This window comes from Crinia signifera, chromosome 3, assembly GCF_055691185.1.
Source record: "Crinia signifera chromosome 3, ASM5569118v1, whole genome shotgun sequence".
NCBI lineage: Eukaryota > Metazoa > Chordata > Amphibia > Anura > Myobatrachidae > Crinia > Crinia signifera.
This window is the reverse complement of record NC_139219.1, coordinates 99176026-99203062: the sequence shown is the minus strand read 5'-3', so window position 1 is coordinate 99203062 and position 27037 is coordinate 99176026. Positions and strand designations below refer to the sequence as shown.

The 27037-nt window shown below is 40.2% G+C and overlaps 1 protein-coding gene across 1 annotated transcript in view; it reads left to right on the top strand.

Moving 5' to 3' along the window:
- The window catches only part of THBS2 (thrombospondin 2), a 94752-nt gene that overhangs the window by 21071 nt on the left and 46644 nt on the right, over positions 1-27037 (top strand). Inside the window, exons 2-6 of the mRNA XM_083176275.1 lie at positions 10206-10277; positions 11108-11664; positions 13227-13311; positions 22435-22622; positions 23903-24043. Of these exons, the coding sequence (XP_083032401.1) occupies positions 10211-10277; positions 11108-11664; positions 13227-13311; positions 22435-22622; positions 23903-24043 (1038 nt within the window). The 5' untranslated portion in view covers positions 10206-10210. The remainder of the gene's footprint in view (positions 1-10205; positions 10278-11107; positions 11665-13226; positions 13312-22434; positions 22623-23902; positions 24044-27037) is intronic.

Genomic DNA, 27037 nt, shown 5'->3' with positions numbered 1-27037 from the left:
GGGGGCGGGCGGGTGAGGTGGGGTGACACCAGTGTCACCCTTACACCCCGCGGTGATTGGTGCTGTACTTTACAGCACCAATCACCTCCGATCGCGTGTCACCGGCGAACGTTATTCGCCGGTGACACAGAAAACGCTGTAATTGGCTGTTCACACTGAACAGCCAATCACAGCGATCGCCGACGGGGGGGCGGCATCGCAGCCCCCCCTGGGCATGCACGGACATGTCTGCTGTCAGGGACAGCAGACATGTTGAAACTGTCACCGCGTCTATAGACGCGGTGACAGTTACAAGCCATGACGTACATTTACGCCATGTGTCGGGAAGTACTTCCCGACCATGACGTAAATGTACGTCAATTGTCGGGAAGGGGTTAAAGCAGCAATCAATTACACTGCAAAACCAGGTTGATTTTGCCATGTAATTGATTGCTGCTTTAAAAAACATGGGAAAACTCTCCCAAAATTTCTCACTTTCTGAAACTCTCACCCTATTACATTTTGCCCAAGGACTTGTTGTTAACTCATTTCTGCATTGATGCTACACGTGTGTATGCAGTTGCAGAGAACCTTGTGATGACTCCAGTGGGTGTCTTTAATCTTTTCTGGGCAGCCACCTTGGGTTACCACCTTTTCACCTTTAATTCCGGACACATATTAATTACACAGGTTCTGTGGCTGGCTGACTTCAAGACTCCATTTCACCTGGTTTTAAACTTCCACAGAACCTGTGTAATTAATAGGTGTCCGTAATTAAAGGGAAAAGGTGGTAACCCTACAGCCACGTCACAAATGAGCTGAAAATTTGCATCAAAAAAAGGTAGGTAAAAATCACAATCAGGGCGTAGCTCTGTGTACTTGTCTTGTTCCTCCTGTGTTTCAGTGTGTATCCTCTCACTGTCCAACACATAGTGGTAGGATAAAACGGTAAGACAAGAAAACATTAATACTTTAACTGACAAATCAATTTAGATCCTGAGGCATCCAACATTACCAAATGAACCAAGCGACAGTGAGATTCTTTTTCTAGTCCAGTCTTGCTAATACCATAGGAATCTGCATAATAGCTGAATTTAAACTGATTCTAACATTACTTGATGTGTGTGTATATGTTTCCTTAAAATTAGAGGCTTTCTAATTGAATACAACATTCTTCATTATACTGTACATCAGCGCCAGATTAAGGTCTGTGAGGGCCTTGGCCAACAAAATTGTTGTGGAGCCCCCCACCCCCCCAATGGGCCTCTACAGAGCCAACCACCTCCTGCCCATCACATAGCACCAGCATATTGGAATCACTACAATAAAGCTGGCACTGGGGCAAGGGCGTAACTACCATAGGTGCAAGGGGTAAAGCTGCTATGGGGCCCAGAGCTAAAGGGGGCCAATCTTTACTGTTTAAGTAATGTTTTAAATACATTTATCACCATCAGTTGCTAAATGGGGGGCCCTTAAATACTGTTGCTATGGGGCCTACAAATTTCTAGTTACACCCCTGCACTGGGGTATTTGCCTCCCCAGCAGCGTAACATGCCTATGCTCTCTTTGTCAGGCGGGCTCCCCTGTAGCACAGTAGCCCACGGCACTGGCACAGGGAGCCGGCCGTGCTACTGCATCCCACACTCACCCTTTCCCCGGCTCCCTCATGGCCAGGAGAAGCAGCAGGTATCACTGGGAAAGGAGTTCCAGGATGCCTGTAGCAGAGAGGAGTACAGCAGCGGGAGGAGGAGGATAGTGCTGAGGAGGCAGCTGGGTCCCTGCAGTGGATGGGAACTAGTAGCGGTATTGGCAAGCAGGGATCCCGCCGCTGACTTCCCATCCACTGCAGGGACCCCGCCGCAGGGACCCCCCACCCGCCCCTTGCTGCCCAACCCCTCTGCCTGCCACCCACCCGCCACAGCAGTGCCAGTGTGGGGGCCTATAATGTGTGGGGGCCCCGGGGCGACCTATTTACTTGGCTAGTGGCTGTGCTAAAATGTGTAAGAATATCAGGATGTGTCTTGAGTAGAAAGATGAAATTTACTAAGAAGTGAATTCTACTTCACATGCGATGTTGCTATGGGCAACCAATCAGATCCTGTCTACTATCTTCAAGAGGGTGCTAAATAAATAAGAAGTAGATTCTGATTGGTTAACCATAGCAACATCACATGTGAAGTAGAATTCACATCTTAGTAAATTCCCCCCACTGTATGTCTGCTTTTGTGATGTTTTTCCAGCAATGGATCATCTGCATCTTATGTAAGATGGCTGGTGTTTTCATGTTGCTCGGGACAGTAAAGCTGCATCAGAAGATGCAGACACTGGCCTTTTTGAGAATACATCCTGTCACCGCTACATCAAATGACTGCAGCTTGCCAATCGTACTGTGGCTTAGGGCTCATATGCAGATCTCAAAACCATCAGGTTTGCACACATCACTGAATTAGGTCCACGGTCCTCTCTACTAATTTAGACAATGATTTTCTGTGAAAAGCCTGTAGATGGCAACTATTGACAGGGCTGGACAGAGGCACAAAGGTGGTAAATAAAACAAATGGGGAGGGGAAATTACCTTTAATAAAGTAACAACAGGTTCCTAACATTAGATTACTCTTATCACATGCAGTGACATACATGGTGGTGTAACCTGGACATTTAAGAGGTTTGCTGCTAGTTCCTCTGTACTGAATGTAATTTGGACCACGTAACCAAAAAAGTTTGGGAACCACTGGGCTATGGGGATATAGTTAGCAAAGAAATCAAAGGAACAGTATAAGAAATCACTGATTATTCCTTTGAAACCTTTTTGGTAACTAGCAGGAAGCAATCGTATCCAATTTTTCTGTAAAAAAAAACTTTAGAAAATGTTATCACTACTTGATAAATGCACAAGGGGCTTTAGGCATTCATATGGGGGTATGAATTTTGCTGTTAAGAACAAAAATATATCTTCAAAATGCTTTTTAGATCCGGTGTGCTTGATTCTAAAGGTCCATACACACTGAGCGACTATGCCCCACGTGTATGGACAGCGATGATGCCAATCATTGCTGCGGTGAAAGCCGCTCAGTGCATACAAACTGAGCGGCTTTCCCCCTGCCTAGCACCGACCAGCAGCTGAACGGCTTTCCTGGCGATGATGAGGGAGCGCGTAGCAGCTCTCACCACTCATCGCCGGGGCATACACACTGGGCGGCTTTGAGGGACTTTCAGCTCAAAGTCGCCCAGTGTGTATGGACCTTCAGGGTGACATTTAATAGAATAAGAGATTCAGAAAGTGAGAGATTTGTTAAGAAATCTACACTTTTTTTAAAGCCGCAATCATTTACACTCCAAAACCAGTTTGATTTTGCTGTGTAAATGATTGCTGCTTTAAAAAAACTGGAGATTTCTTAACAAATCTCTCACTTTCTGAATCTCTCATCCTATTAAATTTCACCCCATGTTTAAAATATGGATTTGGTCTGAGTTTCAACAACATACTTTGTTACGGGATTTGTTATTTAGCCAACTTTTATTCTTTGAACTTGACGCATTGTTATCATATTAAAGGATCATGTTTAGTTAGAAGCTGTATTGGAATTTTTATTTAACTAATAATATAAATTAGAAGCGGCAACATTTTTCTTTCATTTGTTACTACTTGGCTAACAATCAGATTAATTAGGACTTGCTCTTACTAAATTGCAGTCCTTAAACGGATGTGGTATAACACCCCGACAGTTGGGATTCCGTAAATCCTTAGCCTAACGTCGTAATCCTGACTGCCCGGACTCAGACAGCGGGGGGAGTGCAACAAAGTGCCTTGCGGGTATGCTGTGCTCCCCATGCTGCAGGCACAGTGGCTCGCTGCACTCTCCACCTATTTTATTCTCCCTCTATGGGGGTCGTGAACCTCCACGAGGCAGAATACCTGTTGCCCGTGTGTCGGCCTTTTAACAGTCGGGATTCCGACCTCAGGGTAATGACTGTCAGAATCCCGGCTGCCGGTGAGTCCTCCGGCACCCGCATAAACTTCCACCAACCTGAGCACTTGTTTCTAGCAGTTTTCTAAAAGGGGCATACTATGGTTATAAATGTCACATAAGTTTATTTATGAATAGAAAATGATAACAATTTTTTTTTATCACAGCCATAAACAATTATCACTGCAAATTATTAATAAAATTTCACCAGGGAAGCTCTCTGGTGATATTGGCTGGGAATGGTAAGAGGCGCCTAAGCACTTCATCAGCTGTCCCACAATATCCCACAATATAATAACACGGGATGCCCTGGGAACATCGTGTATTACTTAATAGAAAATATGTGTTATCCAAATGTATTAAATTAATTTAATGTTCTAGTAAGATATTTAATATTTATGAGGTTACTGTTTATTTAGTATCATGAATTTATTAAAATTTGGCACAATTATAATGCGTGTAAGTAGTTGCATGTGTGGTGCTGTATTGGATTACTTGTAGTGAGAGGCAAATCTAGTAGTAACCCTCATACCTCCCAAAAAAGGAGGTGGGGCTACAGGTGGAGGGGGTGGTGCTTTGTTTGGAAGGGGAGTTGTCAAACGACAATCCCCATTTTCGTCACTTTGGGGGAGAGTACATCTAAGAAGACCCAAGCTCCCCTTCCTGCACTGTTAGATAGTGTGCCCATGCACGGGACAGTTCCCTGATGTAATTGGGAGGTGTGTGTATTTATATGTCTTTTTGGATGCATATGAATTTTTCATGCTCCAAATTTAAAAGCCTCTTCTATTTTCTTCCCCAAAGAGAAATCTGGATATTAAGTTGAAAGGTCAGTCCTATAGCCACAGGATAATAATGTATACTGCATGTGTCAATTCCCTTGCAACCTTCAATTTAAAGTACAGTATTCATGGCCTATATTCTCCGCAAAGACAATGGCTGATATTACCCCCCTTCCCCCCCCCCCCCCCCCCCCACACACACACACACACATACACACACACTCTATAAATCCATAACACCCAACTCTTGTTGTTCTTAAGGTGCGTACACACGGGGGCGATTTTGTCCAAAATCGCGGGAAATATGGTCGCTGAGCGACCATATTGCCCGCAATGGGAGTGTGCACCGGCGATATATCGCCGGGTGCGCGCTCTCGTTTTTGCCCCTGTGGTGATCGCTCCCCCCGGCAGTTTCTTTTTCATCAGCGACCATCTCTGGTCGCTGATGAACAGGAGAAACTGAGCAATATATTGCTCAGCCATATATTGCTCAGCAATATATCTCCCACGTGTGTACACAGCATTAGAGTGGGATCTCTGCATAGGCATGCACAACCAGCAGAGTGGTCTCGGATGAGCGCGCATGACTTTGTAACACGGACATGTTTTTGTCATTTTGGCAGTGTGCCCATTGCTCCCCAAGTAGCTAGACAGTCCACATCTCACCTCCCTGCACTAATTAGATGCCCTGCATGTGTGCACTGCATCTACTCCAGATTCACTTGCTGCTTTGCAGAGATCAAAGGCTCGTCCAACTTCCCCCTATCTGCATTGACGTAGCCCGCAGGTGGAACTGCAGTACAATGTCTGAATTGCAGGACTGTCCCACTTTTAACAGTAAAGAGGCATGCAGTGGCTTCTCATTGGAAGCACTATAGACTAATCCTGGGGTTCTGAAACTTGATCCTCAGGACCCCACACAGTTCACGTTTTTTCCAGTTCACACGGCAGGTGCACAGGTGCATTCATCACTCATTGACACATTTGAAAGAGCCACAGGTGGAGCTAATTATTTAATTTGTGATTCTGTGCACTGTAATTATCTCATTCTGTGATTGGCAGATAGTACTTTAAATAGGAAGTAAATATTCTGTATTTTTGCAAGCTATAATATTCTTCTAGGGGCTGCAGCTGATGCTGTCCCAGAAGTTGTGCATGAGAAGAAGGGTGGGTTGTGCGCATGCGCAAGTTCCCTACCAGCCATAATGCACTAGGGGCTGCAGCTGATGTGGTCATTAGAAGCCAAGGCTTGTGTGTGAGTCTCATTTTTCCTTTTCCTCATACTGTACACTTCATTTAGAGTGCTGCTTCGTTGGGCCGCGGGCAGTGACACCCTTCCTGAAGAAAAGAGGTAGGAGCTGCCACATACTACTTGGTTGGCTCCTGCTTAAGTAAATAAAAATGAATGAATCGGGTGCAGGCTGAAAATGCCTAGTACAAGTTATGGATCTTGTAGACAGTTACTTGTAAAGTTTAAATGTACAGAAAACGTACTGTATCACAAAAGCTAGAGAGGCACTGTCACCCAAAAGTGATATCCAAATAATTGATCATTAGCAGTAGGTTCAACTGAGAACTATTGTCAAATATCTAAACTTTAAACTATTCCAATGGCATGTTATTATTTTCACTGAAGCAAATTAATTCCTAGTTAGCTTGTAAATTGCGTTTTCAGTTTACCTCATCCTATGCATGTTGCCATTCCTGTGCCAGGCAGTGGGATTTGAATTTGGAGGCGTATGTAAGAAAATAATTACCGTATGCCTTCAATGGCAGTGTTCAGGAGTCATTGAGGATTGCGATGAGGGTGGGTAACTGTAAAAAAAATGCTTACTTTGTGAGATGTAGAATTTCTTATAGATATACATGTATCAGCAATTCAACTTTATTTATAAGATAGGAAAGAAAACAATTCAACAGAATACATTATACAGTAACAAATAAAATGTAAGAGGCATGAATGTACAAGTCCTGTTGCACACCAGGACAGGACATGTGTAAATTCTCAGAGTAGGTATGATCCTTTTACTAATGCAAATCAGGTAATGATCATACAGTTAACAATATCAGAAAGGATTGACAAATCCAGCATACAAAAATGTAGATGCAGGTGTGCAGTACCGAGGCATAAAGTTCACAGTGCCTTGCTCTTGGAACATATGTGCAGGGCTTTTAATTGAATGTACACTGCCAGAGAGGAATGTAATAAAATTGATATACCATACTATGACAGCTACATAATAATTCAGGATTGCTGCTATTTCAAGGAGACTCCCTGACATCCAGGGAGAGTTGGTAAGTATGATTTACAGTTGATGGGGGATTCCGTGTGATTAAATACATATGTGATGCCTTTATAATTTTTAAATTAGACTAAAGCATTTTGATGTTTGCACACTACAGCAAAGATAATATGCATAGTGAACCATGACACACAACAACACATATAATAATTTCCTATGTTATGTGGCCAAAGACGTAGGGACTGGGGAAAGCCTAGGAACTCCATCACTTTGTGGTAGAAAAGGAGGTGTAATCCCATGCATACAGGTTGAACATTGTTACCCAAGGGTGGAAAATAATGAGATTCTTCTCCTTCAAGAAACGGCCTGAAGACCACACCAGTGTTTGCTATTAGTAACTTATGTGTCTTCTAAAAAAATATGTTCTGACTTAAGGACAAAATTTAGTGTGTAGTTAGTGACAGTACTGTACATAAATCCTCTGCCTTCACTTTTTGCTATGTATAGTAAGTGTGTTTGACTTCTAACATATTAATTTCATGACATAATACCATTTGACACCAAACTACACATTTCTCAGATCATATGACTGCTATGGCTCCCAGCAGGATAAAAATCCTGCTGGCAGATGAAACCTTCACCAAGATAAAAGCTGACCAATAGTGCTGTATAGTTTCATACCCAATCAAAACAAATGTTATTGCGTTTCTGTAGATTAAACAATGGCTCCCATGACCATGTTTGTGAGGTCTTCACTTAACCTGGAAGTGTATGACCTTCCACATATTGATTACTGGTGGATGCTATGAAGTGGTCCTTAAAACCTAGATAACATTGTTTGTGTGTGTGTGTGTGTGTGTGTAAATAAAAATAATGTACATAAACTAATATCTGTGTCAGTTTGCTAAGTGTAGCTGTACAATTGAGTAGGGAAGGGCATCGTCCATCAAATACTTTTGGTCTGTGAGCAATGATGAATACTTTTACCATTGATGGAGGAGAACCAGATGGTGTCCCACCCTCAATGGTAGCTGATGTTCCATGGCTACTCTGTAGCAGCTCTCCGGCTGCCCGCTGCTCACACACACAATGTGCACTGTTGGGAATAAGATGGCCCCCCTCCTTAACACGCTTCACTGTCATTCACACTCCAGCCTAAAACCTGGCTCATGCACAGTAGTGACCAGTCATTTGCATGAGCAAAACATATCATGGATGGTAAAATATGGTTTGTCACGAGGGTGACATAGGCAGAACAAAAAGGGTTTTTGGGGCACACTTTTTAAAATTATAATGAATGGAAAGTATTTAAAATTTAACTTTTAATGAAAAACTACTACTAAAATATCAGTACGTATGAAATAACAGTTCAAATATGAACTCTAAACATGATGCATAACAAGAATAAATATCACAATTTGAACATTTGGTGGCGAATAATGTTTAAGTACACTGGCGTGAGAAAATACTGGGGAATCCTGTAATGGATTCAATGTATCATGGATGGTGCAATGGTTAGCATTCCCACCTTGGCCATTACTGAGATTTGTATATTCTCCCCTGTGTGGGTTTCCCCCGGGTTCTTTAGTTTCCTCCCACAAACCCAAAGTATACAGTAGGGTTTATTGGATCCAAACACAAATGAAACCTGTGGTGATTGTTTGTGAGGGTACATGTGGTTGTGAGTATAGATTGTAAGCTTCACTGGGACAGGGACTTATGTGAATGGCTAAATATTCTCATTAAATTGCCACAGAATATGTGTGTACTACATAATAACTTGTAATAAATAAAAAAGCATTAATGGCACAACCATTGATAGTCTACATGCAAATATCTACTGCTGCTCTGCTAAGCAGGGAAATGAGGGACAAGGGACCTCAAAACTTCCCTCCTACCATGGGATACTGTAGCCCGTGGGTGGGACTGTGGGACAGTGGCTATGAAACTGGACTGTCTGAGAATATCAGTTGGGAGGTATGTATCAATAATGGCCTTTTTCATGTGAAAAAATGGCCATACTATATATATATTTTTTTTCAACTATTTCAAAGCTATTATATTGTACAATAAAAGATGAACATACTGTAGTACATGATTATTTTAAGGCACCAGCTTGAGATGGTAAAATGCAAACTGTGTAAAAGTGGACTGATATATGGGCCAAACTTTAAATGTATATGTTTATTTGACATTGGCGATTATATTTTTCATTAAATTTGTGATGCACACGGGCAGTAAAAAAATTTGAGGTAACAAATGATCATGTTAAAAAGGGTAGTGATGTAACTAGTGGGTCAGGGGTAGGCAAATTCCAGAGAGGAGAAGCAGGTGGGAGGCAACAAGGTGGGCTCGGCTAATCACGGCTTTAAGCCCTGTGCGTTATGCAGGCAAAATTCCATGATTGGGCCAAATTTGCATAGAGACAGGGCTAAAATGACACAATTAGCACAGAGTCACATTTTTAGGCCTTGCCACTGGACTTCTGGTAAGCTCCCCATTCTGCCTACTTTAACAGGAAGTGGGAAGAATGTGGAAGCGGTACCCCAAAATCGTGAGTCCTCTGCAAGACCCAGGAGAGTATGTAAGTATTATGTATTGGGACAGTGACAATCTCCCAACGGCCGGGAATATTAAATCTCTAAAAAACCCAATCACCAATCCTGTCTGTTTTCAGTCAGGTTCAGAGAATCAGAAATTTTTAACATCTGGCATTTTCTCTGATTCCCCAACAGATCACCGATCAATGCTGGCCACTGATTAGCTGATCTGTTTGACTGTTTTGGTGGGTCAGAGAAATGGGGCATCGTGGACAATGGCACATGAGGGCCATAAATCTCCATCAAAGGATGGTAAAAACTAAAGCAAATTCTAAAATAAAAATATTTTTTTGTGCTTAATACATTCGAAAAATTATCACATTTCAAAAATGACAAAGCTGTGATTGGTGATATGTTTCAGTGTGAACATTAGCACTGCAGATATTTAATTAACAGATTAATACATTTTGTAAAAAAATTGAATATTATATTCAAAACGTTTTCACAAAAATTGTCTTAAATACATCTGCACCTTAAGTCTTGTACAATTCTGATGCAACCAACATTTTTAAATGATTATTCTTAGCAAAATGCTGAAATCTGTATGTCCATATAAAATTGAATTACTGTCCTATTTACTTTAGCCCAAATTGTATATGTTTAAGCCTGCATTCTGTCTTTTTCTTCCTGTAGGAGTTATGCTGCAGAGACAACTGGTCTGGTTGCCTTTGTTTCTTTCTTTCTGCGCTTCCCTGCATGCTCAAGGTAAGCATTCAATATTATTGAATTATTAAATTGTTTTCATTAATGAATGAATCAGCTTTAGCACTCACAACAGGAGTGAAATAAAACAAGTATATCCACAAACAAAAGAGCTGAGGCTATTGTAGTTTTGATATTCGCTACATTTTGGTTGACATTATTAAGTACATTTATATTACCGGTAACTAAAATAATTTAAACCGCTTGCAGAAAATAAAAGATAAAAAAACAGGTAAGCTTTTCATTGCTATAATGTGTCAAGCATCATAAACAAGGAACAATTACATATAAAGTATGACACATGGAACCTTTCCATGCAAGTTGGACTAGCCAAAGTCCAATTAAGCTGTTTTCCCAGGGCTCCTCCGTTACTCTTATATAGCGAGTTGTACTAAGCCTTGAAAAGTGATACAATAGAGAGTGATAAAGTACCAACCAATCAGCTCCTACTTTTCATTTTTCAAACACAACGTGTCACTTGGCAGTCAGTAGCTGATTGGCTGGTGGTTTATCACTCTCCATTTTATCACTTTTCAAGTCTAGTACATCAGGCCCATAGTCACTACGGAAAACCATGGATGAATGTGAGGACCAATCCCAATTTGTAATCTCTTATTTGCAGTTTGTGATTAGTCTTTACATTTAGAGCTTCCTTATCTGCCTTTGTTTGCCTTTGTTTGCCACTTTGTAATACAGGACTCTGCAGAAAACAGCAGAATGTCTAATATCTATAAATGCATATTTATTACTTGCAGCATAAAAATTTAAAAATGTTTAAAATGTTTTGTTATTAAAAAAAAATATATCTAATCTGACAATTTTTGTAATTTTAGATGAAGAGAAGGAAGATGAGACCATTTTTGATCTTTTTAAAGCCAGTAAAATAAACAAGAAGACATTCGGAGTCAAAGTGTTCCGTGGACATGACTCCGGCTCTCCGGCATATCGATTCCTTCGCTTTACTCACATACCACCTGTACAGTCTGAAAAGATGAGACAAATTATTGACCTAATGCAGCTAAATGAAGGTTTTATCCTCACTGCCACTATGAAACAAGATAAACAAAACCGTGGAACAATTTTTGCCATAGAAGGTCCGGGCATCTCCAACAGATTGTTTGAGCTAGTTTCAAATGGACGGGCCAATACTCTGGACCTGATTTACTGGGTAGAGGGGACACAGAATGTCATATCCTTGGAGGATGTTGAACTGGCAGACTCTCACTGGAAAAATATTACAGTTCAACTTACGGGTGAAAACTTCAACCTCTATGTTGGTTGTGACCTTATCGACAGCTTCCGCCTGGAGGAAACCTTCTATGAGCATCTGAAAGCTGATAACAATAGGATGTATATAGCTAAGGGCTCCATACAAGAAAACCACTTTAGGGTAAGAAACACCATTATTCTGCTAGAACAGTGTGACATTGTGCTGTGTTAAATTTTTTTAATATGACTAATACATTCATAAAGGAAAACAGTAATGTATTGGAATAATTAATTTAGAATAACTGTAAGAATTGGAGTGATCTCTATCCTAGCAAATTCAAGTGTGTGTATATATATATATATATATATATATATATATATATATATAATATATATATATATATATATATATATATATATATAGAGAGAGAGAAGAGAGAGAGAGAGAGAGAGAGAGAGAGAGAGAGAGAGAGAGAGAAGAGAGAGAGAGAGAGAGATTTAAGTTATACAATTTAAATGTTCCCTTAATACAAGTAGGTAGTTAGTGCTAGTGAATATGTGCATACCATGAGGGAAATTCAGTGAACTCTACCACACAGGAGCTGAGTTTCTAGTGTGATAGCATGCAATGGCCTCCCTCATGGCTTGCACTCTTGTTGGACTCACAAATATTTGTTCATATCCATATAGTGCAGTGGTTACTAAACGTGGTCCTCCTGGCATCCATACAGTCCAGGTTTTAAGGATACCCATGCTTAGGCACAGTTGATTTAATTAGCACCTCAATCCATTTAATTACACCATCTGTGCACAAGCAGTAATACACAGGGGTGCCAAAAGGCCAGTCAGGCCACAATAAAATAATGGTACGTGGCCATTGGGAGGAGGTGTTGCCAATGGGAGGAGGTTTGGCCTGACCTTCTTCTAAAATAATTAAAATAAATTACTTTGCAGACACCAGGGCTGGTGGTGCGGACCCACACATAGGGAGAAGGAGAGGGCAGACTGCCACTAAAGCTGCTTCTTTTTCCTGCTCAGCACACAGCACTGTGCATCATGTGCTGGCATGGGGAGAGAGAGACTGTTGGAGCGGCAGTTAGTTCTTTCCCTGCAATGGGGGAGCGGGACTCAGATCCCCCTAACAGATCCAGCCCAGGCTAAAAAGTGCCCCCCTCTCTGCACCACTGGTGAAGCCAGTAAAATCTGGACTGTCTGGTTGCCTTGAGGACCGCATTTTGGGAACCAACTAATTGATTTCTCCCTATGGTTCTGATTTAAATTTAAATCTAAAAATATGTGCATTTTCATAATGTGTCTATATATACTGAAGTTGACTGAACCAGGTCTATGGGAAGTGCAAAGATCGCCTCTTCAAATAATTTAAAGATGAATGTAAATACAAATGTACACATCTGTAAAGTGAATAACTGAGCTGTGTTTCTTTGCAAAGACTGTACAGATATTACACGTTTACATCCCAGGTTACTACTAAGTGCATATGTGCAGTAACTCATAATAAATCATCATTAGCTTTTACTGATCTAGTGCAAGTTAGATGATGAAAGCAAGCGTTTATCGCAGCGGATTACTACATATGTACATTTTATGTAGCACTATTGCTTTTAACAACTTTACATATAGTAGCTGTGGTATATAATGTATTTTGTTTCAGTTGTCTTACTAGATGAATTCATTGTTTAATGCAAGTTCTCAGAGTTAATCTGTTTTTAATTACATCTGTAGGGACTGCTTCAAAATGTACGCTTAATATTTGACACTTCACTTGAAGATGTTTTGAGGAAGAAAGGTTGTCAGCTAAGCCACAGAGGTACAGCTATTTACATGCATGCCAGGTGTCTTCCGTTATACAATGCTAGTAATTTACTTGTCTCCTGTGCCTCACTCCTGATTGATGTATGAACTCAACTATAACCATGTTATACGGTTTACCTTGAAATTCACAAACAAAATATTTTCGCTACAAAATCAACTTTTCTTTTGCTATGATCCCCAGATGTTTCGTAGAAACATTTCTCTATATATAGCATTTATGTAGCCCCCCCCCCACACACACACACACACACACACACACACTTCCCTGTTCTATTGGAATGAAATCTACCTCTACCTACTGTACATGACCACCATATAATAATATCTACTTTGTAAGTCTCCTTTACGGGAGAAGCCAGGATTTAGAGATACTGCAGGGAGCTTCAGGGGGTGTGTGGCCTAATGGTCTAGTCATTAGGCCCCCAACATAGGGAAGTACACATGATTTGCAGGTCCATGGGGCAAAGTTAAACGACACCATCCAGTCATTTAGCCCTGCCTGATTGCCGGTTCACTAGGAAGCCGGCAGGATGCGGAAGAACCGCCTACTCTTTAAAGGCTGCTAGGGACTACCCCAAAAATTGTGAGCCTCCCATAGGTTTCTGGAGGGTAGGCAAGTATGTTTATATTACAGACTACAACAGTGACCACCATTTATAACAGACAGTTTTAGTGACGTACATATACTAAAGACAGCTTTAGTGATAACTGTATACTACAGACAGCTATAAACACCTAATGACATCCATTAGTCCCCCTATTAATCAAGAACCTATTTAGCTCCTCTTATTCTATAACTTACTTGTTCTGTTGAGTCTGTTTCTCCTATTGCTGCCACAAAGCACAGCAATGCCCAGGAACAAGCTGCCGGTAAGGCAGGTCCCCTTTCTGCTATCAGTAAACAGGAAGTGAGGAAATACATAGACAGTCAGAGGAGACAAGGCCTATGCAGCCTATTGTTGCAGAGCATTGTCCCTGGGAGGTGATAACTGTATGATGGCCCCATCCCAACCCTGCTCTTTGGCATCACTTCACAGCTGCGTCAACTCCAGATGTCCTGCTGACTCCTCATATATCAGACACATGCGCCACATCTTCAGCTCCCCCACACACAGACACACACACAGAGGTTCTATTACAATATTACTGGTATATTAATAGATATTGCATAATTGTATCCTGGTGTAAGCGCTAAGTATAGTCTTAAGGGTTGCAGACTATGTTAGTGTGATTGTGTCATATGATGCCCTACTGCTGCCATCATCCCAAGACTTCCAATTACCGGCCCTAAAGTAAGTCCTTTTGCTTCCAACAAAAAAAAAAACAATTGAAACTTTCCATCATGGTTATGGATTTTACACAGTAAATATAAGTGATTTTCTTCTATAAAAAAGGTGTCGCTACTATGAAACAAAAGTTGCGGTACTACTGCTGAAAGTGATGTGAATAAGAAAGTGTCTTTCTGGTCTATTAGGTAGCTGTTATAAACTTGTTTGCTGATTCAAATTCTAGCAAAGACAGCAGAAAAAAGGCATTGCTCATCAAAAAATGCAGAATCATCTCCATATTCATCATCTAGCTGTCTAGTAATTACATTGCTGAAGAAATGATAACTCGCCTGTTGCCTTTGCTTCTTCAGAAGGCGAGTGAAGCAGGACATGGATGAGTAGCAAATCTTTTCTTGAACAGGATACATTTTTTCAAGGCTCAACCATTATCAGGTTTTTTATTTTTGAGGCTAAAAAACCCAACATGCAAGTGGCATGCACTAGTTACCAGAAATGTGCTGGGTTTAAATTGTATATACTGTATACCATGGGTCTTCAAACTGTGGCCCTCCAGTTGTTGTGAAACTACAAATCCCAGCATGCCTTGCCACAGTTTTAACACTCCCTTATAGCAAAAGTGTGGCAAGGCATACTGGAATTTGTAGTTTCACATCTGGAGGGCCACAGTTTGAAGACCCATGCTGTATACCAAACTTCATGTGGTCTGCTGTGTGGTCTACATGTTTTAATGAATGTGAAAAACAATCTACAGAAGTCCAGTTACCGAAGAAAACATTACACCGTACAATAAACCTTTTATTGTTCTTAACTCACATATCCAAATACATAGCATTCCAGCACTCAGCAGGGGTAGGTGGTGGATGTAATGCTAATTTACTTAACTTCACAACATTCCCTGAAGGGACAGAAAGATTTCATAGGACCTTGTCTGTAGGTCAAGGAGCAAGTTTTCTGCACTGCTGTCATGGTCTGAGCTCAACTTAAGGTGATGACTTGGATTGTAAGAGGCCCATAATCAGTTTTTAGAAACATTAGGTAAGTAACAGATTAGAAGCGCAGAGATACTGATGGTCTTGTCTCCACAAGTTAAAGATTTATATTGGCTGTAACTTCATCCATCCTTTGAAGGCAGGTCATTACTAATAAAACAACAAGACTGTTGTATTTCACTAGCACAATAAATGGAACATAACCAAAATCCCAGACATTTAATTGGATGCTGTTTGGGGGTGCCACTTTTATAGGAAAAACTGGCGACCCTGTGTGGAAATAGAGTTTCTGTTTGTTTTCTATTTCAACCATGATGTGTTCTAGTAATAAATAGCTCCCTACAGCACTAGAGCAAACAGCAATGCTGGTACTCTGGCTGTCTTATTTATTTATTTATTTACAGTTTCTTATATAGCTCAGCAGATTCCGTTGCGCTTTACAATAGTAGACTGTGATAAAACAAACTGGGTAACAACAGACAGACTTGGGGGTAGGAGAGCCCTGCTGCAAGCTTACAATCTATAGGGATATAGGGGGGAAACACAAGGACAGGCACCAGTAATAGCATAGCAGTCCCACCACGTTACAGGTCCAGAAGGGAAGCTATATAATGCATAAGTGCCTCAGAGGGTTATGCGTGTAAAACTTAAATATGATAGGCTTGCCTGAAGAGGTGTGTTTTCAGGGAACGCTTGAAAGTTTGGAGGCTAGCGGAGAGTCTTATTGTGCGTGGAAGGGCATTCCATAGGATGGGAGCAGCCCGATGAAAGTCCTGTAATAGTGAATGGGAGCTTGTGATCCGTGCAGAAGAGAGATGCAGATCTTGTGCAGAGCGGAGTGGTCGAGATGGGAGATATTTTCTGATAAGTGCAGAGATATATGCTGGTGCAGTATGGTTAATAGCTTTATATGCGAGTAGAAGTGTTTTATATTGAATACGGTAAAACACAGGTAACCAATGGAGGGACTGGCAGAGCGGATCAGCAGACGATGAGCGTCTTGCAAGGAAGATCAGCCTAGCAGCAGCATTTAAAATGGATTGTAGTGGTGAGAGTCCGTCTTCTAGACAGTGTGGGCCTAATGACTTCTGCACAATGTATGATAAAATGTAGGTGCATATTTTGAGAAAAAATGATAATTGCACAATGCTGTCATTGTTCTTATTAAGTAAAATCCATATTTCACATAATTTATGAAAATAAGATTTTGTAATTGGATTGCAATGCACTAATAAAGAAGGTTGTTAGAGGTTATAAGTGGGGTATTTGGATTTTTTTAAAAGCTGTCAAATGGCTGATTATTATTGCATTTGTCATGAATGGTGGAAAAATTATGGCAAGTATGAGGTTTGTATCAAAGTCTGTCTGGCATTTTGGGGTTACAGAACAATGGGTCTAATTCAGCATGGATCGCTGTTTAGAGAATGACTGTGTTTGCATTGTGCAGGTGTGGCAGCCTTTAGTGAATAAATATCCATAGGCATTGATATTTTGATTGAGAGAAAGCCGTTGTTTAAAGGCATGTTCTGGGTGTGTTTGTAAAAACGTAGGCATTTTTTAGGTTGGTCTCTGATGTCAGCGATGACCACTTCCAGGGCCAGATGCACTAAGCTTCAAAAGTGATAAAGTGGAGAGTGATAAACAGCCAGCCAATCAGCTCTTACCTGCCATGTCACAGACTGTGTTTGAAAAATGTCAGGCAGATGATGATTGGCTGGTGGTTTATCACTCTCCATTTTATCACTTTTGAAACTTAGTACATCTGACCCTCAGTCGGATTATTGAGCAGATTAGTGGGAGCCCTAGACTGGTTTGCAAGGGGTGGACTTTCTGTCTGAATGGCAGCTTTCTGTTCCTAGTCCCCTGCAAATTCTCTGATTAGCAATCCTTGCTGAATGAAGCCCCATGTCTGAAAATTGATTTCTTTATATATTATAACCATTTTTCACTTTTCCCTCTCATTTGCCGGTTTAAAAGTCCGGGGAGCAGGCTTAACACTAATAGTTTATGCCGATAAGCCCTTCTAAGTGCAAGATTATTTATTAGTAGGGATTCACCAAAGGTTCTGTTTGTGGGCCTAATTCAGACCTGTTCGCAGGACAAATTTGTTCTCAAAATGGGCAAAACTATGTGCACTGCAGGTGGGGCAGATGTAAAATGTGCAGCGAGAGTTAGATGTGGGGAAGTTATTTTGTTTCTATGCAGAGTAAATACTGGCTGCTTCATTTTTACACACCCCACCCAAATGTAACGCTCTATGGACATGTTACATCAGCCCCACCTGCAGTGCACATGGTTTTGTAAATTTGCCCTGCAATCAGTTCTTAATAAGGCCCATTTGTTAGCTTACATTAAAGATTTTCCTAACCTTTTCACCTAGTCAAAGGGTGCACACAAAAAAAGGCAAATGTCCTCTGATAAAGCAATGCGAGCTTGAAATTGGATTGCAAATGTAATTTGCAGCAAGAGTTTGTCATGAGGATGGATCACAGGACCCAACTAGCACCTATTTTCCAATATGTTTTCTATGTACCGTACCGACTATAAGGTGCACATTGACACTTTTATTTAGTACGTAATTACTTATACCCCTTTCACACCAGAAATGCAGGGACAAACCCGGGTTTGGACCCATTCACACCAGAAATGTCCCTGCATTTTCTGGTGTGTGAAGGGGGTGGGAAGGAGGCCGGCAGGAGGTGGGGAGGAGGCGGGCAGTCGGTGGGATGAAGTCGGGCAGTCGGCGGGATGGCAGCGGAGGTGGACAGGAGGTGGGGAGAATACTCACCCCGGATGCTGGTCCTCCGCACAGGCCAGGGATCCACACAGGCGGCGGCGCAAATGACGGGACAGGCGGCGGATGAAGATGACGCAGCTCTCCGGCGTCCTCACTGCTGCCGGAGAGCTGCGTCATCATCATCCACCGGCTGTCCCGTCATTTGCGGCTGCCGCCTGCATTAATTCCCGTCGGACAGGACACGGAGGACACGGCAATCCGGGTAAGTATACCCTACACCTTTCGCACCAGCCAGGTCCCCGTGTTGAACCCGGGAACAACCCTGCTACCTGCTTGGATTGCCGGCAAATTAGCCCGGTAATTTGTCCCGGGTACCTTTCACACCAGAGATAGTACCGGGTTGTTCCAACCCGGGAATTTAGGCTGGTGTAAATGGGGTATTATTTAGTTTAAAAAAAAAAATGTGGAAAGACATTATTTGTTCCAATCTAATTACCGGTTTGCACTCACATAATGAGCTTTTTGGAAGAGAAACCTTTAGACATTAGAACCCCTGGACTAGATAGTTAAAATATAAAACTATTTTTCTGCTGGCTAAATATTTGCATTTGCAGTCATTTATATCTCAGGGGTTCCATTAAGTAAGGTAAAAGGATAAATCCACATGTTATGGCGGACACTGTAGGGATCTTTAGTCTGTTTTTAATATTATATATTTGAATGATTAAGTACACATGTACAGACTTTTGGGTTCTGTAGGGTTGGTGTGTTTCGAAGAAAAAATTCAGCTTATCATTAAACAATACCTTATAATATTATTTTGTTTAAAGCAAAGCAATTCATTTTCGAAACATTTAATATTTTGTGAAAATGTTATATGGAGCAAGTGCAAAAGACTACCCTTTGTGCTTAGTAGTTCTCACTCCAACTAAATAAATTCCAGTGTTGTGTCCCAACAACCAGCTCCTCATTTTTGAAACAGCCTGTAACATGGCAGTTAGGATCTAATTGGCTGCTACTTTATCTCCATTCAAATCTTAGTAGACCCATTAGGGGCTTATGCAATAGCCTGTGAGATGCAAGATGTGAGTATATTACATATATACAGTACACATATATATATACACACACACATATATATATAGTCACAGAAACGCATCTGCACATGTAAAGTACAGATCCTGCACCTTCGCAGATAGCATTATTAGAGATGTTAGTTATTCATCGAGTTTGAATTAGGTCCTCAGTCACATATCATTATAACTAGCATAGTTGGGTTACCACCTCATCCCTTTAATTCCAGACACACAATCATTACACAGGTTCTGTGGCTGGCTGACTTCAACACTCCATTTCACCTGGTTTTAATCTGCCAAAGAACCTGTGTAATTAATATGTGTCCGGAATTAAAGGGATGAGGTGGTCACCCTATAGCCTAGCTTATAGAATAGTATGACAGTTAGGTCTGTAACATCTTCTACTGGTGCTGGATTCTTGATGCAAAGCTCCATTTTGAAAAAAATTCTCAAACTGTGAAGGAGATGTAAAAATGGTTGGTAAACCTTCCGGGCTCCCAAGAAAATGGCCTGGCTTCCTGAATACCCTTCCATAGGGGGGCTACATCTTTACATAATCTCCCACATGATGTGACTACATTCCAACTATGACAAATACTTTCTCGTCTTATGCTGGCTGCACCATATACAAATGTTCAGCAGTTATCCATAACCAGAATGCACTGATTATTCCTGTCTTTGTACTGAAATCCGGACCACCTTGTCCTCTTTCCTGTGCCACCATTCAACTGAACAGGACATCAAATGCTGTAGTCTGTTGCCACATTGTCTGGTCTTTCATGGGGAGTTGTTGGAATTTGAAATACTGTACATCTGCATTTGCAGGGTTGGTGCTGAGTAAGGATGGGTACACATCATTCTGATATCGGCTGAAGTGTATGCTCAACTGAGCGCTCATACTGGTCACATGCAACATATTGCGATCAGCCATGCTACATGTTCAACAGGAGGGTATCACATGTAGCACTGTCCATATAAATGGAGGATGGAACAAAATATTGATCTGTCATTCATTAAATCATCTAATATGAACAGCCAATCAGGGATGGTCTGGGGCAAAGGGAGATCATCCCAACCAGCGTAGAAATTGTCCATCATACTGATTGTAGAGAGTGAAAATGCTGCTTAGTTTGCCTATTGCATCGAACTGCTCAAAGGGTACCTATGCATGGTCATATATATTTATTTGACATTTCCTGGGAGCTGTTTACTGTATGCTGAAGTTTGTAGTCCTACAAGCACCAGCGTGCTTTGGTAGCCAGGAGCATGCTAGCACTTGTAGTTCTGCAAGCACCAGCATATTTAAGAAATTTACAGATACCAGGGATTGCTGCCTTCATCCCTGCCACATAGAAAAATGTTAATGCTGTACCTACGATGCAGTGTTAAAAGATTGCTATCAGCAGGGGTTAAAGTGAGGGGAAACGGGGTGGAACTGAGTTCCACCACCTCTAATGGTAGGGGGAACTGAGTTCCACCTCTGCCACAGTACTGAACAGTAAATTCCAAAAGAAAAGCCTGTCCCAACGGCTTCTTCTTCTGGCACGGCATATGTAATGTAAAGTGAAGATGAACAACTGTGGACACTATCTGTATAAGGGGCATTACTGAGTGATTTAATATAAATTAAGGGCACTACATGCGGTGTAATGTGTATATGATTTTGCTACCATGTGTTGTAATTTTAATTGGAGTTACTATTGTGTGACCACACCCCTTCCTTGTGGGACCATTATCCCATTATGGGTGGTAGGACACAAATTCTCCAAATTCTGCCTAATGAGGGCAGTGTTAAGAAAGGAGTTCCACAACTTCTCCAGGACCACTTTAAGCCCTGACTATCAGCATTGTTTTTTTTAACCACCTGCAACTCACCATGGCATGCTGCTGCTAGCTTCAACGAGTTATCCTAACCGTGCCCTTGTTATCTGTCCTATCCAGTCTGTGGTGCTATTTCAATGTTTCCTATGTACGGCATGCTATGTATGTATGCTATGATCTGCTTTTGTACTTGTAATGTTGTACATATGCTCTGACCCTATATTACTGAGAAATGTTTCTATATTAACCCTGTATTGCCCCGCAGACACTTTTTGACAACTTTTGACAATAATAATGATAATAATTTGTCACATCTTTTGCAGAGTTCTGATATATTTAAACTACAGTATCTGAGTCTTTGAATGTACAGTTGCTAAATATACATATCAATCTGTTTTATAACATATTCTTTGTATATGGCATTATTTTTTTGAAACTATTTTTAAAAATATATATGTTAAAAATGTTGCATATATTAAAGATTTTTTTCTCCTAAACTTTTTGTTGCAAATTAGCATTTGCTATGTAAACAGTATGAAACAAGAGGACTTCTGTCTCACAATGTATAAAGTGTCAGAGGCTTTGGCAGGTTCAGACCCTGTCACATTACATTTGTTTCCGTGCTGTAGGGTTGACCTTTTAATGAGAAACAGTTGAGTCTTTTCTTGCATGCAGATCATAGTTGCCTACATTCTGCAGGAGACTCCCTGACATAGCAGCAATCTCCCTCTCTCCCTCATTAGTCTAGCAATCTCCCTCATTTCACCTAGCCCACATTTACACTGTTACATTTTTGGGTAATGAGAGATAGATACATTTACACTGAATCATCAGCACCATTTCCCAACCCTTTAGCAAGTATAGTATCTCTTACTAACTGCTTTGGGGCTCATCTACATTTGGGTATAAATAATTTTAAAAGTTTCCTCTCAGATGTAACAATACACACCCACGCTTCTAGGTGCCATGTTCACAATCTCTCCATATATGGAACTAGACACGCCCTTTAGGTGGAGCATGACACGCCTCCTCAATGGGGTGCTGTGCAAAATTTTGCTACCAATTATAATGTCCCTGAAACTAGTTTTCAAAAGTAGGCAAGTATGATGCAGATATATTCAGTGTTATTACCATTTGTGAACACATTTAACAAATTCTAATGGAATTATATATCAATGTAAACTGACCAAATTTTCATCTTCCTAGGTGACAATGCGATCAGTGAGAGAACGGAAATGATCCATCTCTCCCCCATCACTGAATATGTTGGGAAAAAGGAAGATAGGCAGGTGGACTTTTGTGATCGGTCTTGTGAAGAGTTAGGGAAGATGTTCACTGAGCTGTCCAGCATACGCCATGTTGTTAATAACCTGCTTGATAATCTTCAAAAAGTGGTAAGTTTCATTTATCAACAAGTTTCTTTTACTTTACTTTCTAAAGAGCTGAGTGTGGCCTCTTCTAAGTATGTATGATCATTCACATGCGTCCATTATAAGAGGTCTCAGAGGAGCTGGGCACTGGCAGGGGTAAGTGACTTCACATTGCCGGATCCCCCTTGACTCCGGGTCATAAGACCTGTGGCCCTATCATGTCTGTCTGCTCATTTTAGATTTGCCCCTTTGCAGCATTACATGGATTTCAAAGATACAAATGTGCACATTCAAAATGGATTTGATCCTTAACCCAAAATAAAAGACACTACCTTCAATAGATTTTAACTACTGTGAAAGACTGAATTTCTCTGCAGATGGCCAATTGTTACAAAAACTAAATTATATACAGGTCTTGACCAGGTCATCTACATATCCAAAGCGGATACATATGAATGACCAGCATTTGGAATGATGGCATTCAGAATACTAACACCAGCATCCCGAAGGAGGAAATACTGACATACTCCCCATCCCCCCTAACCCTCCCTTCCCACAGCCTAACCATAAACATAAACATAAGCACAATTTACTTTACAATTTAATTTGACTTTACATTTAATATATTTTTCTAAATTACTCCATAACATTTTTTTGGCCTAGGGGTGCCACGATAAAATTTCTGATACTATAGGGAGCCGTGATTCAAAAACATTTGGGAACCACTGGCATAGACCCTTTATTTTGCTAAAATAAAATAATAACTGACTTACATTGATGACATTGATGGCATTCTTTAGGGACCGCATCATTTTGTGTTAACAAAGAGTTTAGCATTACTACCTCACAGATTTGAGGTCATCCCTTTGATTCTTTGATGATGATTATCCGTTTAGTCAAGAGTGACCTTCAGACACCCAATGGATCAATGTTCGCCATGTCATTCTTCATAGATTTATTTATGGTTTCTGGCTATTAAATACTTCTGATAAGATTATGTTGTTTACTTCTTAGATGATACTTCCACACCACTGCTTTTTCCCCTGCCTTGTATATTTATATTTTTTGGGGGGGAACTTTTGGATACATTATATATTATTGACCCTGATACATTCTATATGGAATGGATAAAAGGGTTCATTCTTTTTGTGTGTCATTTATTTATTCGTATCTGTCAAACAAGAAATACCAGAATTTCTTATTTCATTGTGGCAATTGAATGATATCACATTGAGCACATTTGCAGCCATGTTTTTGGGGGTATGTTTACTGTATTAATGTGTATTTAAAAAAACTCATTTCAGTCTGAAGAAAACCAGGAGCTGTGGGAACTGATTGGCACAAACAGAACTATCAGAAACCAGTCAATGTGCTGGCAAGACGGACGTGTCTTTGCTGATAATGAAGACTGGATAGTAGACAGTTGTACAAAATGCACATGTCAGGTAACTATGCTACAAATAAAGTTTATTAATTAGTACAAAGCCCCTTATTCACTTAGCGATATTGTGAACAATATCACTCAGTAAGGGCTTTGTAAGTGATATTGTTCACAATATCATGTAGTGTGTACACTCAATACTGTTAATGATGCACACTGCTACGCATCTTTAATGACCCCCCCTCATCCTGCATGTTCAGACAAGGGAGGTCCTCATTAATGATGGCCATGCTGCTCTGTTGCTCCCTGGCCCCCATCCCAGCCTTTTTTATCTTGCCCGTCAAGTGTGTATGCACTTGCTGTTGACGACACCCTGCCGGGTCGCCATCGCCGCAAATATGGTGGTCGAATGGGAGGTTGCTAGTTATTAGGAATCATAACAAATTTAAAAGAAGTGGTCATAAAATTATAATAAAGTTGAATATCCTTGTACAAAAATACACAGCATCCTTCATATGTTACACATGTCATTGACTGCATCAACATACTGCAAATACATTAATCAATACATGACTATGGGCCTAATTCAGATCTAATCGCAGTGCAAATTTGTTCCCAAAATGGGCAAAACCACCCAAATCTAACTCTCTCTGCACATGTTACATTTGCCCCAACTTCAGTGCACATGGTATTGCCCATATTTGACAAATTTTGACAGAATTAAGCCCTATATGTCATACAAAAATACACACAAATAGACAGCGCAGACTGGACACTCAATAACCCAAGAAATTAAAATTTTAAATTTGTTTATTTGTGCAAATCTCTTAGAAATATAGACAAATTTTTAAAAAAGAGGTCACCGGCCGGTGGGGTTCATACAATACATGGCATTTAACATAAAATAACAAAAATATAATGATAAAAATAAATAAACATTGGAGCAGCTTTCAATAATGCATAATTCCAGCTTGGTTAAGCATATATAGGGTTAATTGCTTTTTCTAGCAGGGTTAGATTGAAATCAAGCTTTTTGTCAGAAGGCTGTTAGTTGACAAATTATGCTGTGCTACCTGCACAGAACTTGCTTTCAGCAGCTTGTTAGAAGATTAGTCAATCAGCCATACTATTTAGAGTTAGTGACAATTTGGCACATATAAGCAGAAAGAAAGCAAATGGGTATACTTATGCTCTTGCTCTGCGGCTTGTGTGATGCTGTATAATTGTAATCCACTTTGGGGAGTATTTGCTGGCTCTGCCTTGAGTGTGTTCCCAGCTGATTTGGTGGAATTCTTTTCAGCTTTATCCAGAACGCTCCGGCTTCCAGGTCCCCCACAGCAGTGCCTTTCGTGCCTCTCGTGTGAACAAACAGGGGCTGATGACGCGTTTCCCCGCCTCTCCTTAGTCAGCGGCTTCCTCAGATGATGTGGGGTTCTCCCCTTCCCCGTATTTAACAAGCTGTGCGCCGCCCATTTGGGCGTGTGTTTCATTTTTCCCTTGTCGTTACTGACAACATCTCGCACATGTGCATTGTTATTCTAAACCAAGCCTCGGTTTCATGCTTATTTATTTCCTGGTACGGAACACAATCTGCTCCTTTATTTAAAAACATTATTCTTATAGTACCTAGGCTCCGTTTTCTTTGTCCTATATCTTGCTTATACATAATTCATACAGTTAATTCAAACAAAGAAAAGAAAAAAGACAATCTAAGAGTTTATATAGATACATAATCTACACAGTATATGTCGACATGTCGCCACAAAGATTCAATCTAATATTTTTTTCTTCAATTTTCACATATCTACTTCAGGCATCAAGATCTTTAGATGCTCAGTATATGGGTGCATAGGTTTTTCAGAAGGTGCATATATACTAGGCAATTATAACAATAGACTATTCAAAAATTACTATATTTCAAGGTAAATAATTTTCTGCATGTTAGTCACAGAAATTACTTCTTCAAAAAAGAAGAAAAAGGGAGAAAGATAGAAGAAGGAAAAAAGGAATATGAGAAGACGTGGATCAGAACCAAAGAAAAATATTTTTCAATCATTATTAAAATATAATTGAACCATTGTAAACGATAATCGGTCACAATCGGTATATGTAAGAAAATTTATCATGATATACATATCTCTACATCTATCATAAGATTGAAAAAACATTATTCATACCATTATTTTATTTATTTATGAAAATAATTAATTATGTCGACTGTTTTTATGTCGATCATTTTTTTTTTTTTTTTTTTTTTTTTTTTTTTATTCTATTCCATGCAATATTAGTAATTCATTTATAATACATCACTCTGGAGAGTCCATAGACCAGGGAGATCAACATTTTATCTATTTATTTATAGGAGTCAGTAGTGATTCTTTTATCATTATGTCGACTGTTTTTATGTCGATCCTTCAACGTAATATTGGAGTAATTTATTTATAATACATTCCTTATATCACTTTGTATAATTCATAGTCAAGAGAGGTATATATTTGTTGTCTATTCGTATATCCCGCATTTATATACCCCACACATATTTTTTGGGGACAACACATAGAGTACATAATACTATTTTAATGAATGGTTACAGGTAGGGGAGAGAACCATCTGATCATAAATGTTGATGGAAAATTGTATCATATGACCCTATAAGGACCTTTCTAAACCGATAGTGAGAACAATTTCTATCATAATAACTTCTTCAGGATTATTTACCATCTATTTATATAGACCTTTTTTGGGGCTCCATGTAAGAAAGGAACCAAGAGGGGAACATTCTGTATCTATCTATGTATTCTTTTTATATAGGGCTTTTTAAACAGGCAGATATATTAGTATTTTAGCAAATATTATTAAGTTCTATGGTGTCATTTAAGCCTTCCGGGACGAGTGTCCCTAACTGGAAAATCCAGAAGGCTTCTCGTCTACACAACAGGCCAAACCGATCTCCTCCTCTTTGGGTGGGTTTTATATGTTCTATTGCCCTGATGCGTATATTCTTCACACATTGCTGTTGACAGTGGGCTATATGTTTTGAGAGAGGATGTATTTTTAT